The 19953-nt window shown below is 34.9% G+C and overlaps 4 protein-coding genes across 4 annotated transcripts; 3 read left to right on the top strand and 1 right to left on the bottom strand.

The window, feature by feature from the left end:
* Positions 1–31: 31 nt before the first annotated feature.
* Positions 32–677, bottom strand: LOC142555415 (uncharacterized). Its single transcript, XM_075666275.1, has one exon. The coding sequence runs from the start codon at positions 383–385 to the stop codon at positions 179–181; it is 207 nt and encodes a 68-aa protein (XP_075522390.1). The 5' UTR covers positions 386–677; the 3' UTR covers positions 32–178.
* Positions 678–3508: 2831 nt separating this feature from the next.
* On the top strand, positions 3509–7935 carry LOC142514930 (uncharacterized). Its single transcript, XM_075619778.1, has 4 exons — positions 3509–4022; positions 4539–4726; positions 4943–5515; positions 7741–7935. Exons 1-4 carry the CDS (start codon positions 3509–3511, stop codon positions 7933–7935), a joined length of 1470 nt encoding a protein of 489 aa, XP_075475893.1.
* Positions 7936–9378: 1443 nt separating this feature from the next.
* On the top strand, positions 9379–11643 carry LOC142520474 (putative peroxygenase 4). The gene is made up of 6 exons (XM_075623458.1): positions 9379–9509; positions 9626–9721; positions 9879–9964; positions 10288–10382; positions 10827–10952; positions 11256–11643. Exons 1-6 carry the CDS (start codon positions 9461–9463, stop codon positions 11401–11403), a joined length of 600 nt encoding a protein of 199 aa, XP_075479573.1. The 5' UTR covers positions 9379–9460; the 3' UTR covers positions 11404–11643.
* A 571-nt stretch (positions 11644–12214) lies between these two features.
* LOC142520466 (plasmodesmata-located protein 6-like) lies at positions 12215–13195 on the top strand. Its single transcript, XM_075623447.1, has one exon. It carries the CDS (start codon positions 12272–12274, stop codon positions 13079–13081), a length of 810 nt encoding a protein of 269 aa, XP_075479562.1. The 5' UTR covers positions 12215–12271; the 3' UTR covers positions 13082–13195.
* The last annotated feature ends 6758 nt before the right edge of the window (positions 13196–19953 follow it).

Here is a 19953-nt window from a genome sequence, read left to right as displayed (position 1 = left end):
TCGACAAAAGTATGAAGTTATTCGTATACCGTAGCATATAACAGAGTCTTCGTAATTTATTCAGATATATATATATTTACATCTAAAAACCCAGAAAAAAGAAACTAAGAAAGAAAACGAGAACCAAGAACCTAACTACAACAATCCAACCAAGAAAATCCACCGACTCATCCATACTCTAACAGTTGCCGACGGGGATTGACGGCCTCTTGGTCAATCCCAGAGGCGACCTTGACCGTTCCTGGCGGAGGGCCGGCGGTGGACGTGTCTCCGGCGGCTGCAACTCTAAGCTGTTGTTCTTCTCCATCTCTTGCTTAATTTTTCTAACTTGGCTATGAACTCCTACTCCTTTGTATCCATCTTCTGTTTGTTCCATGTTAGGCATTCTAGAGAGAAACGATCACACCTTCTGCACCTAAATTCTAACTTCTAATTTGCTTGAGTATTAGGATATTTTTATATGTGAAAAATGGGACATGATTTCTCCGTGAGTTGAGTTGGGATAATTGGTAAGCTAACTATTATTTGATTAGGTGCCCGAAAGAGCAGATTTCATGGGGCCATAAATACCCTTTGACTCGACCAAGAAAACAAAAAAATTTGAATTCAAAATTTTCGAGAACAAGATGATTTAGGTGTTCCAAAGAAAATCAAACAAAGAAACGATCTTTTGCGTTTACATCTTTGACCAATGTGAAAAGTCTTTTAGAGTTTGTGGTGAGATTTCCATTGGTCAAACCGGTGGATGATTTGTTGGCAAGTTTTCAATGGAGCAAATTTCAAATATGTATCACGTGTCCAAATACTAAATAAAACCTCAAAAATGTCAAAAAGAGCAAAAGGGGTAGGTGGCCAAAACTACCCATCCCTATTTCCGAGCAAATGGGGTGACAAAAGAAAACTACTTAGAAGCTTATAATATTTAAAGTGGTCAAAATATGATCCAAAGAATGAAGCTAAATAAAATTTTGAGGTTTTCGATCTAATTTTTTTTTCGTCTACTATCACAACCAAATATTATTATTCATCCTCGTTTTTTCGTGATAAATAATCATCTTCTTATTTGTTTCTTCGAAAAATATCACATTTGATACATATTTTAAAGCTAAATGGTTATCTATTCAATCTCACCCATAAATTTTATTTATTTATTTTTTTTTTTGAAACTGAAGCGCAACTTGGAGCCATCGACCCAGAAATTAGCCTAAAGTAATGTTCCCATTCTGAAGAGGCCCATTAGTAGCATATGCTAAGATGTTTCAGCCCAATTTCTACGGCCTTTATTAGTCCCACTCATCTGCTCTCTCCAACATTTCTTTTTCTTTTATTTTCTTTTTTTAATCTTTTTAACTATAATAGAGATAGAGGGTGTCAGCTATTTTTCAAACATCACGATAAAAGCAGAGTAGTTTTGCATATGTATATTCGTGAGATGGATCGATTCGATCAAAAAATATAATGAAAAATAACGTTTTTTAATGAGTCGAGATCGAGCGAATATTCATCTCATAAAATTGATAAGTGAGATTGTCTCATAAAACTTGTGTAAAAGTTGCTCCAAAAATTTAAATTCCCAATTTTTAAAGAATAATAGCATCTCGATATATTTCTTACCAAATTTGTAGTTGTAGGACGTAATGTTTTACTACTTTTGCAAAACATTGTATACGACAACAGTGTTGGATTAAAGGTGGGCTTTTAGGCTTATGGGCTTTCCATGTGAGTGACTGAAATTTGGAAAGGTGGGTTTGTCCCACATTGGAAAAATGATGTGGTGTAGATAAGTTATATTGTGTTACACTTTATGGAGGTGTAACTATGATTGGTCAAGAGGCCCTCTCTCGCGCACACAGGCGCAAGGGCGGGGGGTGCAAATCATGGGCCCGATTTGCAGTGGAAAAAAAGGCTTGACTTGTGTGCAAGCGTACGAGCGCGACCTGGGCGCGTCGAATGTCGGACCGATCAAGGCAAAATTTGCCTAGCAGTCTATGCCATCTTTTGTTATTTTTTTCAGTTGAGACCTTTCACATGCCATTGAGACCTTTCACATGGCATAACTGTTGGTGCTTCATCTCCCCAACTGTTGGTGCTTCATCTACCATCTTTAAGGCATATTTAAGGCAACCTGTGACCTTTCATATGGATGGTATTGACATGTATAAATAGGGGATGTGCCTAGCCTAGAAAGAGAGACCGAAAAATCCACTTTCTCCTGCTGCTACAGTTCCTTGCTTATTCTGCTACAGTGCTTCTGTTCTGCTACAGTACTGTTCATTCTGCTACAGTACTGGTTCTGCTGCTACAGTGCTACTTCTGCTTGTTCTGCTTCTGCTCTGTTCACTGATGAAGTTCAGGTACTGATTCTGTTCGCTAGCATAGTGCTTTGTGCTGCAACTCTACTGGTTTGCCCGTTGTATCTTGGGAAACAGACGTCCGCTGAATCCTCGGAGCACATACAGGAGGGGGTGAATTTGTTTTAAGGAAACTGTACAAGCTACAGGCCTCAGTTCGATTTAATTAAGCATTATTCTATTGTTTTCTTCAAGATACTGATTTGCTGGTTTTATACATTTAGTCATACTCTACTGTGAACAGCACGCTTGTTTGGTTTACTGCATATCTGTCCTGTTTTTCCATATATTTTTATCAACAAACTTAAAACATATTTACTCATTACGTGGTTTCAGTTCAGATATGGCTACTGAATCCAGCGTGCAAAGGGAAACTAGTCATGTTGTCCCTACTGTGCCTACTCAAGTTGTCCCACGTGCTGCTTCGGTTACTATCCCAGCCAGCCACGGTGAAAAGCCTGAGAAGTTCACTGGTGTGGATTTCAAGAGGTGGTAGCAGAAAATGTTGATTCCTATTCGAGGATGCTCCTAACCTAAAAGAGGGTGAGGGAGATGTTGAATCCGTCAGTGCACTGGAGGCTTGGAATCATTCTGCTTTCCTATGCCAAAATTATGTGCTGAATGGATTGGCAGACTCGCTGTACAATGTGTACTGCGAAAAGAAGACAGCCAAAGAGCTATGGGAATCCTTTGACAGAAAGTACAAAACCGAGGATGCCGGGGCCAAGAAATTTCTTGTAGGCCGCTTTCTGGATTTTAAAATGGTGGATTCTAAGCCGGTTATCAGTCAAGTTCAAGAAATCCAAGTGATTCTTTACGAGATTCACGCCGAGGGGATGACGTTGAGCGAATCTTTCCAAGTGGCTGCTATAGTTGAGAAACTACCACCAGCTTGGAAGGATTTCAAAAACTACTTGAAACACAAGCGAAATGAGATGAACGTTGAAGAGCTCATTGTTAGACTTCGCATCGAGGAAGACAACAAGAGTTCGGAAAGATGATTGTTTTCTCCTGTTGCCGCTAAGGCAAATGTTTTCGAGCATGGCCAAAGCTCGAAAAAGAGAAACTTCTCTCCCTCCAACAAGAAGTTGAACCTCAGACCCAAATGAGGTGTTTCAAAGAAGAAGTTCTCTGGAAAATGCTATATCTGTGATAGCATGGGTCACAAGACATCTGAATGTAAGAAGCCAAAGAGAAACCGAGAGGTGAATATGGTGGAGAACATATCTCAAGAGGTTTCGAACATTAATCTCTGTGCTGTAATATCAGAAGTTAATCTGGTAGGTTCTAACCCAAGGGAGTGGTGGATCGACACTGGTGTCATTCGCCATGTTTGCTCCGACAAGGAGATGTTTGCTACTCTTGAGGAATCTATGAATGATGAAAAGCTATTCATGGGAAATTCCGCCACTTCCGAGATCAAGGGTCAAGGGAAAGTTGTCCTAAAGATGACATCTGGAAAAGAACTGACTTTAAACAATGTGCTGTATGTGCCTGACATCCGCAAGAACTTGGTGTCAGGGTCGCTTCTGAATAAGCATGGTTTCCGCATTGTATTCGAGTCAGATAAGGTGGTTTTGTCGAAAAATGGAATGTTTGTTGGCAAAGGTTATGTTTGTAATGGGTTATTCAAACTCAATGTTATGGCTGTTAATCCTGTGATGAATAAAGGTAATACTTTTGATTACTTGCTTGAGTCTTCTTGTTTATGGCATGGTAGACTTGGACACGTTAATTACGATACAATTCGTAGACTAATTAACATTGAAAGCATTCCTGCATTCTAAATTGATAAACAACACAAATGTGAAACTTGTGTTGAGGCAAAACTAACAAGATCATCTTTTCGAACTATTGAAATAAATAGTGAACCACTTGATCTAATTCACAGTGATATATGTGATCTAAAAAGTGTGCAAACTTGTGGTGAAAATAAATACTTCATCACTTTTGTTGACGATAACACAAAATTTTGTTATGTGTATCTCCTCAAAAGTAAGGATGAAGCTATTGACAAATTTATCCAATATAAGAGTGAAGTTGAAAACCAACTTAGCAAGAAAATTAATGTGCTAAGAAGTGATAGTGGAGGTGAATATGAATCACCATTTGCTGAGTTTTGTGCTCAACACGGTATTAAACACGAAAGAACTGCACCTTATTCTCCTCAGCAAAATGGCATTGCAGAGAGAAAGAATCGCACATTGAAAGAAATGATGAATGCGTTGTTATTAAGTTCTGGTTTACCACAGAACATGTGGGGGGAAGCTGTTCTAACAGCAAATTACCTTTTAAATAAAGTGCCCCAAAAGAAGCAAGATAAAAGTCCATATGAGTTATGGAAAGGTAGAAGTCCTTCTTACCAATACTTGCGAGTGTGAGGGTGTCTTGCCAAGGTAGCAGTACCCACTCCAAAGAAAGTAAAGATAGGACCAAAAACTGTGGATTGCATTTTCATTGGATATACTCAAAACAGTAGTGCGTATCGTTTTCTTGTACATGAATCTCAAATACCTGATATTCACAAGAATACAATAATGGAATCAAGAAATGCTTCGTTCTTTGAACACATGTTTCCATGCAAATTTAAGGAAGAACCAAGTTCATCCAAAAGATTATATGAAACAAATGATGAAAAACAAGAGCTTGATCAAGACATAGAACCTAGACGTAGCAAGAGAGCTAGGACTGAGAAATCCTTTGGTCCGAATTTCATCACTTTCATGATGGAAAGTGAACCTCAAAGCTTCAAGGAAGCAATGAGTTCATCTGAGGGACCTCTATGGAAAGAGGCTATCAATTCCGAAATGAAATCCATTTTACAAAATCATACGTGGGAATTAGTAAATTTTCCTCCGGGAAGCAAACCACTAGGCTGTAAATGGGTTTTCAAAAGGAAAATGAAATCAGATGGAACCATAGATAAGTATAAAGCCAGATTGGTAATTAAAGGTTACCATCAACGTGAAGAGCTTGATTACTTTGACACATATTCTCCTGTATCGAGAATAACCTCTATTCGTGTGATACTTGCGATTGTCGCCTTGCGGAATCTTGAAGTACACCAAATGGACGTAAAGACAGCTTTTCTAAATGGAGATTTAGAAGAAGAAATTTACATGGAACAACCTAAGGGATTTTCTGCGACTGGGCAAGAAAATAAGGTATGTAAACTGGTGAAGTCTCTGTATGGCTTAAAACAAGCACCAAAGCAATGACACGAAAAATTTGATAAGGCCATGATGGAAAGTGGATTTAAATTCAGTGAATGTGACAAATGTGTATACATAAAAAACACTGAAATGAGATATGTCATTTTATGTCTTTACGTAGATGACATACTTATCATTGGTAGTAATGATAAGATGATCAAATCCACCAAGAAGTTATTGAACTCAAGATTTGACATGAAAGATTTGGGCTTAGCCGATGTAATTCTTGGAATTAAAATCCATAGAACATCAGAAGGGCTAGTCCTAAGTCAGTCACATTATGTTGAAAAAATACTTGAGAAATTCAATAACGATGACTCTGCATTGGCTAGAACCCCGATAGATACCAGTCAACATCTATCAAAGAATCGAGGTGAGAGTATCTCTCAATTAGAATACTCTCGAGTCATTGGAAGTCTGATGTACTTAATGAGTTGTACAAGACCAGACATAATCCTATGTAGTAAGCAAATTGAGTAGATTCACGAGTAATCCATGAGTTGAACACTGGAAAGCAATTATCAGATTGCTAAGATACTTAAGGTACACTCGTGATCCTGGGCTGCACTATACCAGATATCCTGCTGTTATTGAAGGATACAGTGATGCAAATTGAATATCTGATATGAAAGACTCAAAATCTACAAGTAGATTTGTATTCACTTTAGGAGGTGCAGCAATTGCGTGGAAATCTTCCAAACAAACTGTAATAGTCAGATCCACGATGGAATCTGAGTTTATAGCTCTTGACAAGTGTGGTGAAGAGGCTGAATGGCTGCGTCATTTTTTAGAAGATGTTCCAGGATGAGAAAAACATGTGCCGGCTATTTGTATACATTGTGATAGCCAATCTGCGATTGAAAGGGCACAAAATAAAATGTATAATGGTAAGTCTAGGCATATACATCGTAGACATAATACCATTAGACAACTACTCTCAACTGTAGTTATCTCTGTTGACTATGTAAAGTCAAAGGATAATATAGCGGATCCGCTAACCAAATGGTTAAACAGACAGTTAGTTGCGAAAATGTCAAGAGGAATGGGGCTCAAGCCTATAGAATAAATTGGTGCGAAGGAAAACCCAACCTACGCTGACTGGAGATCCCAAGAACTAGGTTCAATAGGAAAACCTAATCGCACTAATTTGGAGAATCACTGTGGGGGTTATCCCTAATCCATTCCTATTATGAAACATCAATTTTGAGGATAAGTTTACGGCTTTTAATGATTATGATAAGAAGCAATATAGAATCACCTATGTGAGAGAGAAGTGGGGCCGCTTCGAAGGAATTGCAGGGCTCAATTCTAGACCCTCTTGCAGAACCAGGCGTGTGTTCATGGCCAAAAAGAACACAATCATGAGAACTTAAAAGTATCAGGGAGAGTCTTGTGTGAAGTATATCACCATTCACACAAACGGATGTACAGTTCAAAGACATCACGTCTACTGTCAACCAGTGAATTAATATGCTTCCACAAAGGAAGGTTCAAAGGGTAACACCTACCTATCCTATGCAAGACTCAACTGTTGAACTTTATCAGTGGAATCCTTTCGTATAACTTTAAATTCCCATTCATGTGGGGGATTGTTGGATTAAAGGTGGGCTTTTAGGCTTATGGGCTTTCCATGTGAGTGAATGAAAATTTGGAAAGGTGGGTTTGTCCCACATTGAAAAAATGAAGTGGTATAGTTAAGTTATATTGTGTTACACTTTATGGAGGTGTAACTATGATTGGTCAAGAGGCCCTCTCTCGCGCACACAGGCGCAGGGGGGGTGCAAATCATGGGCCCGATTTGCAGTGGAAAAAAAAGGCTTGACTTGTGTGCAAACGTACGAGCGCGACCTGGGCGCGTCGAATGTCGGACCGATCAAGGCAAAATTTGCCTAGCAGTCTATGCCAACTTTTGTTATTTTTTTCAGCTGAGACATTTCACATGCCATTGAGACCTTTCGCATGGCATAACTGTTGGTGCTTCATCTCCCCAACTGTTGGTGCTTCATCTACCATCTTTAAGGCATATTTAAGGCAACCTGTGACCTTTCATATGGATGGTATTGACATGTGTAAATAGGGGATGTGCCTAACCTAGAAAGAGAGACCGAAAAATCCACTTTCTCCTGCTGCTACAGTTCCTCTGCTTATTCTGCTACAGTGCTTCTGTTCTGCTACAGTACTGTTCGTTCTGCTACAGTACTGCTTCTGCTTGTTCTGCTTCTGCTCTGTTCACTGATAAAGTTCAGGTACTGATTCTGTTCGCTAGCATAGTGCTTTGTGCTGCAACTCTACTGGTTTGTCCGTTGTATCCTGGGAAACAGACGTCCGCTGAATCCTCGGAGCACATACAGGAGGGGGCGAATCTGTTTTAAGGAAACTGTACAAGCTACAGGCCTCAGTTCGATTTAATTAAGCATTATTCTATTGTTCTCTTCAAGATACTGATTTGCTGGTTTTATACATTAGTCATACTCTACTGTGAACAGCACGCTTGTTTGGTTTACTGCATATCTGTCCTGTTTTTCCATATATTTTTATCAACAAACAGCTTCATAACTCAAAATTTGATGTTAAGCAATATGTTTCAATCTCTATTTCAGTACGAACAGAGCATCTATCTTTCCCACCAATAATAGCTACAAAAATTAAGAGAAACAAATAAGGAATTTAATGCACAAATTTCTTCAAAGTTTCTGGTTATTGGCCCGGAAGTCTCCCGGCCTATGTCTTCTCTATTCCTAAATTTCGAACGTTTGATCTTAATTCAAAGATTTCTCTTCCCCATATTAATGTAATGTTATAAATTAATATTTTCAAACAATAATTAGACCTTTAAATCCCAATATTAAGAACACTTGATAAAAACCAAATACATGAATTTTGGGGTAACGAAAACCAAACGCATTGTAATGTTTTAAGCAAATATATATTTTCATTTGCTTCCATGTTTACGTAATCCATCCAATAATAATAATAAAATATAGCAAATCAACAAAGTTGAACTTAATAAAAAGAAAAGTATCGATTTTCTGGTTAAAAAAAGATTGTTCGCAGATGGAATTTGATTCTTTAAATATAATTTAATAATTTATATATATATTTTCAAATACTGACTTTATTCCCTTAAAAATTTGTCCCCTTCTGTATTTTTTTTTAAAAATAATTTCTAAAGCGCACACAAGAATATAAATTTTGTCAATTTATTTAAAGTTTTAATTGTAAAGCTCCCACGAAGTGTAAAATCAGTTTAGTTAACAGCCTTACTCTAAGGAAAAGGAACCATTTTTTATGCTTTACTCCTCCTACTTCTTTCAACATTATATTCCTTTTCCAACTTCTTTAACCATTCCAAACAAATAAAGATCTCAACCACTTTACAAATTTTTAAAATAAATATCGAGAAATTCATTTGTATAACTCAATTCACATTCCTCTTTTTAATTTAAAAAATATATATTTAATTTAAATTATGTAATGTTGAAGTAATTTAATTTAACCCGTTTTTATTATTATATTTTTTAATCTTCGTACAAAATAAATAAAGCAAAAACTTGTGTGAGACGGTCTCACGGGTTGTATTTTGTGAAACAAATCTCTTATTTGGTTCATACATGAAAAAATATTAATTTTTATGCTAAGAATATTCTTTTTTATTGTGAATATCGGTAGGGTTGACCCGTCTCACAAATAAAGATTCGTGAATCCGTATCACAAGATATCTACTCAATAAATAAAACTTAAATGATATATGTTGGATTCGTCCATATATATTCCGTAACAAATACCCTTAAATTTCCCTATATAAGTAGGCCAAACAAAAAACCCACAAAGCACCTGATTCTTTCCATCTCTTCTTCTCTGTCAATTAATTTTATCTTGTTTTTTTCATCAGCTTCAATGGCTATGGATTTGGATTCCTTTTCAAGCAGTAGGGTTGATCAACAAGGCATGGGGATATAATATATATATATAAAAATACATTCTTCCTTGTTGAATTTTTTTTATTTGTTTGTTTGATTCTTTTAACTCCATTTAATATATCGATTACTATACTGCGTGCAGGGATGGAAAATAACAACCTGAATGTTCTGCAGAAGCATATCATGTTCTTTGATCGGGATAATGATGGGATAATTTATCCCTCGGAAACTTTTCAAGGTCCATTTTCATTTGGAAAGAACAAATCTTTAATTTGTTTATGCTACGAAAACATATTTCACAGTGAAGATTAAAAGAACAAATGTACATGAAAGAGGCTGATGAATAATTAGCTGAATTTTTGAATTTTATTAAATCATTTTAATCGAATGTACAGGTTTTCGAGCTGTTGGATGTGGGATTTTTCTCTCTTCCCTGGCTTCTCTATTCATCAACGTTTCTTTGAGTCGGAAGACAAGACCGGTAACTCTTTACCTACTTAATTTTTTACTGTTCGATTTATTGAAAATAATAATAAAAAATATTTAATGATCTTTTGTAAAGTTGGTGGAAATGTTGGTAGAGGTTAACTGAACGATAGAAATAGAAGGCCATTTAATTCATCATATGTTGGAACTGAATTTTCATATAATATCTCCTCAAATCCAGCGATGGAAAATGAATATTGATCGAGTCTGAGAAAATAAAACTAGAGAAAAATAACATTTTGAAGAAATTATTCAAAACAATTACGACTTGGATATTTATAATTAGTAACTTAATATATATAATTTTGTTGGTGGTAGGGTAAACCCTTTTCTTTTAAATTCCCGATTGAGGTGAAGAACATTCACTTGGCCAAGCATGGAAGTGATTCTGGCGTGTATGACAAGCAAGGAAGGTTTGCAAATTGTACTCTTACACTGCCACTACAAAAAAATACTCTTACACAAACAACTTTTTTTTCAATTTTAAGAGCTTTTTTTAACCGCTCAAGCATTTGTACCACTGGTTGCAAAATCGCTGATGTAATGTTGTATAAGTCAGCATCATATTAGAAAATGAATTAAAATTGTCAAAAAAGAAAGAGAGCGTATTAAAATTGAAATTAGATAACATCACCAAGATATCTATACAACACCGAAATCGGAATTTCTCCTTTTTATTATCAGAGTAATTAATATTTATCATGAGCAAAAATTAATTTTCTAGAAACCTACAATGAAACTTTTTTGATACTGAAAAAAGATGCACATATTTGATATATATAACCCACATAAAGATAATACTCTGATCAGTAGTGTAGTTAGTGATTGTTTATTTTTCTTGTCGACTGTTTTTAAAGGTTCGTGTCATCTAAGTTTGAGGAGATATTTGAGAAGCATGCAGTTGCTTGTCCAGATTCCTTGACTTCAAAAGAATTGGAAAGTTTCATCAAATCTAATAGAGAGCCCAAAGATTACGCTGGATGGTATGTATTATGTGGAAAATGTTATATGTACAATTAGGGTTACAAAATAGGATACAAAATATATTTGAAATTACAAAAAAAAAAATCATTTTATTTTGAAAATATTTCATAAAAGCATTTATGATATTTTTGTCATTTCAGATACACTTTGTAACCCAATGTAAAACCTCATTATACATGCAGCACGATTCGTATTTTGTAGATACGAAAGAAAATTCAAACTCGGTCCTGATTTTTCTTTTTAATAGACAAAACATACTAAAAATTATCGGATTCTTAAAACGGTGGATCGATCAAATTCAGGTTGGCTGCGTATGTAGAATGGAACATTTTGTACATGCTTTGCAAGGACAAAAACGGGTTGTTACATAAAGATGTAGTTCGAAACGCCTTTGATGGAAGCTTGTTTGAAAGAATGGCCGAGGAAAGAAGCATCAAAGAGGCCAAGTGATTACGAGAATTATGAACAGTGACAAATCAATATTTTATGAATATGAATAAAACTAAAGTAAATTGATTTGGATATATATGTTGTACTAGTTCTTCATTCTTGATTTTTTGTTGTGTGATTGAATCATCGCTTGCAAAATTTCTGGGTTTCTTCGAGATTAGATATATATTGTGAAACAAGTACTTTGTATTGATCTGTAATTCATAATAATATGACAAGGCATTAGCATATGAGAATCAAGGTGATTTTTAGAAATTTCGTTAGAATTTCTGATCACTACTAGATCAAGAAAAATATAAAGGGGCGAACTTCCTGAATGTGATCAATTCTAGAAGAACTCCAAGTTTCAGATGGAATTCAAAATTTGTACTGCGTCGTTTCATTTATTTGGACCCAAGAAGCTTAGATTAAGTCATCAAAATCTAACCAAGACTTGGAAATTAACTCAATCATGTCGACACAACCCTAGTATATTCAATCACATGCAGATATTTTGGTTCATAAAACTTGGAAATTCAATTTTATCGAAAAAAAACTAAAATTGTCAAAAAAAAAGTATTGGTCGAAGCATACACAATAATTTTCATAATTAGAGTTTGCCCCATAAATGGATTGCTCGTTACGTGTTGCAAAACAAAACAGATTTTTTGGAATTCAGTATTTTATCTCGCCGATTCCTTTGTTAATTGCCTGTAATTTTTGGGAAAAATGCATATTTAAATGGGAACTTTCCGATGTACGAAAATGTAAGACGATTGGATGAATGATACGATTGGTTGCTTCAACGTGGAATGTGGCTCCCCACCCATTGCTTAATATAATTATTTTCTCGCCAACCAAACTCCTTCCTACATCCACATCAATCGACATGCATGCTAGATTTCCGTCTCAACCTTTAATTTCTATTTGTTTCGTATTGATACTGCTTTCACTCTTCCCAGACTCTTCAGATTCTTCGCTACAATCCTTAACATACATCGGCTGTTCCCAGCAAAGGTACATCTCAGGCACCCCTTACGAATCCAACGTTAACTCCATCCTCGTCTCTCTGGTTAATTCCGCTACCTCCACAAATTTCAACAATTTCAAGATTTCACTCCCCGGCTCCACCCAGAGCGACGTCGTCTACGGCCTCTTCCAGTGCCGCGGCGACTTGACCAGTTCCGACTGCCACCAATGCGTCGCCAACGCTGTCAGTCGACTCGGGAGCCTCTGCGGCAGCGCTTCTGGTGGCGCCTTGCAGTATGAAGGGTGTTTCATCAAGTATGACAATAGTCCATTCTTGGGTGTCGAGGACAAGTCGGTGGTTTACAGTAAATGTGGCCCGTCGATGGCAGGGGATACCGATGTGTTGACCCGGAAAGATGCGGTGCTTGCTTATCTGACGGGTGCGGGGCAGTACTTCCGGGTTGGCCGGTCGGGTGAAGTTCAGGGTATGACGCAGTGTATGCAGGATTTGACTACCGGGGAGTGTCAAGATTGTCTATCGGAAGCGATCCAACGTCTAAAAAACGAGTGTGGGAATTCAGCATGGGGGCATATGTACTTGGGAAAGTGCTATGCTCGGTACTCGGAGCGTGGGTACACCTCCCGGGGCGGCGAGAAGCTTCGCCGCCTTGGGTGGTGGTTCACCGTTATTGTTAATTTTTTACCTTCTCTTCGATTTTTATGTCTTTAATTCAGTGAAGTAGCTACTTCTGATCGATAAGTAATTTCAAATTAAGTTTTGGGGATGAAATAAGTTTTAAATATTTTTCTTTGTTAACAATATATTTGGTGTGACTGTGTTCGATTTTAGAATTCATGTTTATTATTTTTTTCACATCATATATATATATTTAAAATTAGCTTTCCTCTGGGTTTTGGTCCTAAGTAGTCACAAATTTTTACAGTTGATGAGAACACGTTAATTACAGCATAAACCTTCGTATTATTAAAGCAGTAGATCGACTTGAAAAAGAAGTCAAAATAAAGGGAAAAAGCCTTTGTTCTCTTTTCCTTTATCCGGCCACGCTTTAAAGATCATGGTGGAGATTGAATGTGGCCACAACCATTTCTATTTTTTCGAGATTTAATTTTCTTGAAAATCCTCATAAATAAAATTTTATAACCAATTTTTTTTTTTTTACAGGAAGATTACACAAGTATTAAAGAAAAAAAAGAGGGACAAAAAATAAAATAAAATAAAATGATAAATTAATCTTTCATTGCTGACATGATCATAAACAACTATTGTTTTAAATAATAGTAAAGCAACGAACTTTCGGTGAAATCATGGCCACATAATGCACTATCAATGGTGTTTGTTTTACAAAAGCACTTCTTAAAAGTAGATCGCATAAAATGCCTTAAAAACTACAAAATTTTAACGAATTTATAGTTCAATTTTATTATAATAATGGGAAAAAAAGCATTTTGTTTATTGGATTTAGTCAATTATGTGCAATTTTTTTAGAAATTTTTCTTTCTAAAAAAAAAAAAATTCAAGAGTTAAAAGTTAGAATTTATGGCGTAGTAAAATATAGTTTAATTTTATAATGTTACTCCAAGTAAGTTTCTCCTCCCATATATAGTCTACATAAAATTATTTGTTTACATTTTAAAATTCTAAATATGGTTGAAAATAATGAAGTATCTGTTGATAGAACCTCATAACGATAAAATTAAACAGAGATGGAATAAAATTTTACAGGTATCTTGGCAACACAAATTTTCTTTCTTTCTTTCTTTCTTTCTTTTATATATATGTATATATAAACACAAATTTGTACGATAGACATACATACTCGAATTAAAGACATACCAGTATCAATTCTAAAAAAAAAAGACCAATAAGACCAAATAAAACAAGAATACCCAAATAATAATAATAATAATAATAATAATAATACCTAATCAAATAAGAACATAGATCATTATCAAGAGTGCCGATATTAAATGAATACGTCAGTACTATGTTAACGTCATTTGTGTCATATCAATATTACATCAGAAAATGATCAACTATAAAGTTTTAATACCATTGATACTCACGGGAAATTTAGGGTCCGATCCACGCAAGCGTCACTAATCCAGATACGGGCTTCAAAATTACCCTGGGCCTGAAATCACAAATAAGACCGTTAGGAGGGGGCCAGGAGGGTATCCTGGCGTAGCCCCTCCGACGCTCAAGTCAGAGACTGAGGATATATGGGGGAGCAGCTAAGGGCGCTGCTGAAAATAATATAGTGAATGCCATATCGTACGCTCAAACCTGGTATTTATAGGAGAATACCTGGGCTTGTCATGGGCCCTTCACCTGTGGGCTACCTGTGGGCCTTAGATATGGGCCGGGGGTTTGGGCCAGATCTTGATGGGCTCATCCATGGGGTATCAACCATATAATATATTATCGATGCGATGAAATAATACAAAATATCTCACCAAATGCAATTATGAAATTAAGTGGAATCATGCATGCACCCCCGTAATACACTCGCGTTCACCATCTTCACCTTATCGCCTATAAATAGAGTACAAAGTTTGGAAATTTAATTATCCAAATATTTCAACTATAATTAAATTATAAATCAGTAAATATCAGAGTCGGTGGGTCTCACTGGGAAATTAACAGCCCAAATAGAGTACAGGTGATCTGGTGGAGATGTGTTCCATGAAGTCTTTAGGTTCACACCTTGCCACATATCAAGCATGACCCCCTGACTTAGTCCAAGGCTGTGATCTGCATGAAGGAGAATGGGGACAAGTTGGTTCAAAAATCTTCAGGAAATACATATATAATCATGCATCCCAAAAGTTATGAGAATATGGTTCTTTGAATTTTGTGTCGGTTCAGTTAAAAAATGAGTCTCACAAAATTTATTTATGAGACGATCTAACTAAATTTTTTGTGTTTTTCTTTTCAATCCAAATTTTTTTTGTGTTTTTCTAACTATGTAAACAATCCACCCCTATGCACCAGAAAGAGGACCGCACCCGCGGTCTGTTCTTCACCGTACCCGCGGTCTTCGAAAAACAGAATCCGGAAATTCTGTAACTTTGTGTGCTGCGCGTGGAAGTTGGAAAATTTTGTGTGCTACGACTTCTATCTTGTCTGGACTATATTAAGACATCATTTGCTACTATCTAGGGTATTGGGGAGCCAAGGAAAGAGTGAAGGAGACTACTACTAGATTGAAGATCAAATTCATCAAGTTTGGAAGAAATCTTTTGTACAACTCCGGGAACGGAATTAGCTCTTCAAACTCTTATTCTAAGTTCTTCTTTTCTTTGTTTTTCATTTGTTATGTCTTATTTTAAAACCATGTTTTGTTGTTTTGATTGTGTTATTATGAACTAAGTTTTATTTCTAGAGGAATGATGGAACAAAACTAAAAACCATGTGTTGGAATCTATGAACTAAGCTATTTAAGTTCTTCATCTTGTTCTTTTGTATTATTTCAATCTTAATGCTTTCAATTTATTGACCATAATTTGAATGATTTATATGTTTACAATTTATCACTCGGAAGAGGAAATTATAAACAAGAAAAAGGAAAAATACATTAATGGTATTTATAGAGTTTGGGAGGGCCTATAATGCTATTGAAGCTTATAGAGAATCTATTGCTTGATGTGTTATTTATTTGTAGATTGTTGATGAGAACATTGCAATCAAATTTTAGATAACTAAAATCTACTAAAACTCGGGAGAGGGAGTAGATAATTATAGGATTCTTGGCTCTTGAATAAGAAGGAGTTTTACAAAATAGCTACAAGAAATTACACATGGTGGATAGTTGAGTGAAATCGGATCTCTAGATCTTTTATCTCATTGTTATTTGCTAAAATTTGGTGTTATATTTTATTTAATCCATTTTCAATTTAGTCATTCATAAAATCAAATCCTTAAATTGATTTTTCTAAATAAATTCAAGACTATTTTAATCACAAGCATTAATATATGTTTATATACACACTCCTCGTGGGATCGACACTTGTACTCAATAATATATTTTACTATAACTTGATGTCGTGCGCTTGCGAGCAATCAAGAAAACACGCAACAAGTTTTTGGCGCCGTTGCCAGGGAGTGTTTATTTTAAATTTATATTAGTATTGTTACCAATTAGTCTTGATTTTAATTTAGAGTTGTTTTTATTGTATTACATTAAACATTGAATTGTTTCTTATCCTTGTTTGACAGTGCATGTGAAGATCGCAAAATCTTGACTTGCTTATCTTTGATCCTGAGATCGAAAGAACCGCAAGAAGATTAAGAAAGCCAAGAAGAGAAGAGATTCAAGCAATGGCTGACAACAGAGATAATGAAAATCCACCCCCTGCAATACCCATCAGAGATCATTTTAGGCCGGTATTAAATACTCATTATTCAGGAATAGCACGAGGGACTATTAATGCAAACAACTTTGAACTCATGCATGCATTAATAAACATGGTTCAACAGAATCAGTTTGGGGGAGCAGCTACCGCAGATCCTCATCTACATCTCAGAACATTCCTTGAAATCACTGACACGGTAAAGATAAATGGTGTTCCTGATGATATAATTCGATTGCGCTTGTTTCCTTTTTCTCTTAGAGACCAAGCAAGAGTATGGCTCCAATCGCTTCCTTTGGGGAGTATCACTACATGGCAGGAGTTAGCAACCAAGTTCCTTGCTAAATATTTTCCACCTGCGAAGTCTGCACAGTTGAAAATTGAGAGAAGTACTTTTAGGCAGACTGACTTTGAGCAATTATATGAGGCATGGGAATGGTATAAGGAGTTGTTGAGGAGGTGTCCAAACCATGGTTTTGAAGATTGAGTACAGATTGAATTGTTTTACAATGGTTTGAATGGACAAACAAGAGGCACTGTGGATGCGGCAGCTGGTGACACGATATTTGCCAAATCACCTGATCAAGCATATGATTTGCTTGAACAGATGACCACTAACAGTTAACAGTGGCCATCTGAGAGGTCAGGAGTAAAGAAGCCAGCTGGGATTTATGCCATAGATCCTATTACATCACTGACTGCACAAGTTTCAACTTTAACAACTCAAATTGCAGCTATGAATAAAGCTAGTACAACAATATATATATATATATATATATATATATATATATATGTGTGTGTGTGTGTGTGTTAAATACATACATACTGCATGCGAACAGCTGAACAATCATCGTATATATTTAGCAAAGACAATAAATAAATAAATAAATAAATATATATATATATATATATATAAGTTTGATGAAAAGTCCCAATAGGGAAAGTGGATCTTCAGCATCTTCGTTAAGTTTCTCATGTTCCATGTGATCAAATCGATATCTCCATGAGTATCCACTCCACGTGAAATGTTGCATCAAATTTCTTGTACACCTCCATCACATCGTCGTCGAATTTCTTTTCTTCATCGATCGTGTCTATTGTCTCCTTGATCGTTTTCTCCTTGCCATCTAACATTTCAACTCCATCGATCCATTTTTCAGAATATGCCATGAATATAAATACATAAGAACATACGTCATTTTGGCGCAGGGGTATTCTCCAATGGGAGATAGCACAGCTCCATTTCTTTCTGCCCCAAATTTGACGCAGGGGAAGCTACTTTTTTTGTTTTTTAAATTTTAAATATTTATATTAAAAATTATAAATATTATTTATGTAATAATATGATATTATTATATTAATTTAATAATTAGTAATATTTAAATAATTGTATAATATTTATTACATTATTTTAATAATTAGATATTTAATCCTAAAAATTTAAATATTAATTATAAAATTTATAAATAGATTTTAAAATAATTTTATAATTAAACATCTAACATACAAATTTATTGTATAATATTTAAACATTGAAGTACACCGTTAAAATAAAAATATGAATTTGAATTCAGATAATTTAAATGCAAATACAGTTAAAGATAAACAAACTAAATCATCAATAATTTGAAAAATCGGATCCAGATCCAGATCCTCCAAAATCACCAAAAAAAATTCCAAATGCGCTGCCCTCATGTTGACAAAGTTCTGCAACTTTCTTTTTTTGCGTAATTCTTGCTCGTTATGCATTACGAAATGTTTTAATTGATAATTTATGGGATGAATATGATGGTTCAAATATTATGGCATGACACTCACGACTTAGCCTTCTATTTTATAGATGAAGACCTCGATCCACTCGGTTCCGGTTTCTTCTTTTTAATTAGGTAGGAACGATATATATTCAGCCACGAGTCACCAAATTATTAATTTAAAAAAAAAACGTGGTTTTCAAAAGTTATTGGCAAGTAATTAATGTTCCTTTCATCTTCCATCAACAAGACAATAACATACATATATGACTTCTGATTAAAGTCCTCGCCAAATTAATGTTTCCATTAATCCTACAATAGTTATTGATAAAACAAGATATATCATATAAAATCTTCCATTTTTTTAATGAAATTATTATATCTGATAATTTTATCATATAGTCTTAGTTATAGTACGATCGTCCCTACGATAGATCTTATTTTGCTCAATATTGATGCCAAAAGATCTCCAGAATTGGATTTAAGTATTAAATGGATTATTATTATTTTTGGTAGAGAATGGATGTACATTAATAAATTTAAATTAAACAATAAAAATTTTAAAAAAACAAAAGAAAATTTTGATTCTTTACTTTAAAAAACGGTTTTTGTTTAACCGTCACTAATAAACAACCATCGCTAATAGCGACGGTTTTTGATAAAACCGTCGCAAATTGTCTATAAATACTCGCATTTTCGGTCCATTTTCATCCACACTTTTCACATCTACAATACATTTTCCTCTCTTATACGATTTTTATTTCGATTTAAGGTAAAATTTTTCGCTTCAGTTCTTGGTAAATTTCTAATTGTTAGTTAAGATTATGAATTTTATTAGCTTAGAAAGATAATAAGTTTTTTTTGTTAGATTTATTAAATTATAAAAGTAATTTTTTTATTTTACTTAAAAAATTAACGACGGATTATGTTTAAACCGTCGCTAACTTTAGCGACAGTTTTTGACTAAGCCGTCGCTAATTAACAACAGTTAAAGTTATACCGGAGATGAGTTCTCATTATAAGCATTCTAGTCGTCCATGCTAGAAAAAGGATACCATCACAGTTGATAATCACTTTAATTATGATATATTTAATGTTGCAATAGATTTTCAGTTGGAAGAGTTAAACTCTAAATTCAATGATGAGACAATTGAATGAATGATATAGACATATTCATTTTATTTGATCTTCATTAATTTTTTTTTTTTTTTGCAGGATCATTGTCAATATTTTGTCAGTTTCTGAATCTTACGAGTTCAATTACGAAAATATTGAAGATCTCGTTAGTGAAAAAATTTTTGAGATTACGATGAATATGTATCATAGCTATGATTTTAATTGCTATGAATTATTTTGTACTTTATTAAAAAATTTAGTCCGAGTAGATTTCAAATCATGCTCAGCCACTTTCAACAAGATTGTCCATTAGCTACTTACTTAAAAATTTATACACATTTCTAATACAAGATGTAATCATAAT

Source organism: Primulina tabacum, chromosome 1 (assembly GCF_025594145.1).
Source record: "Primulina tabacum isolate GXHZ01 chromosome 1, ASM2559414v2, whole genome shotgun sequence".
Lineage (NCBI taxonomy): Eukaryota > Viridiplantae > Streptophyta > Magnoliopsida > Lamiales > Gesneriaceae > Primulina > Primulina tabacum.
This window is presented reverse-complemented; position numbering and strand designations above follow the sequence as displayed.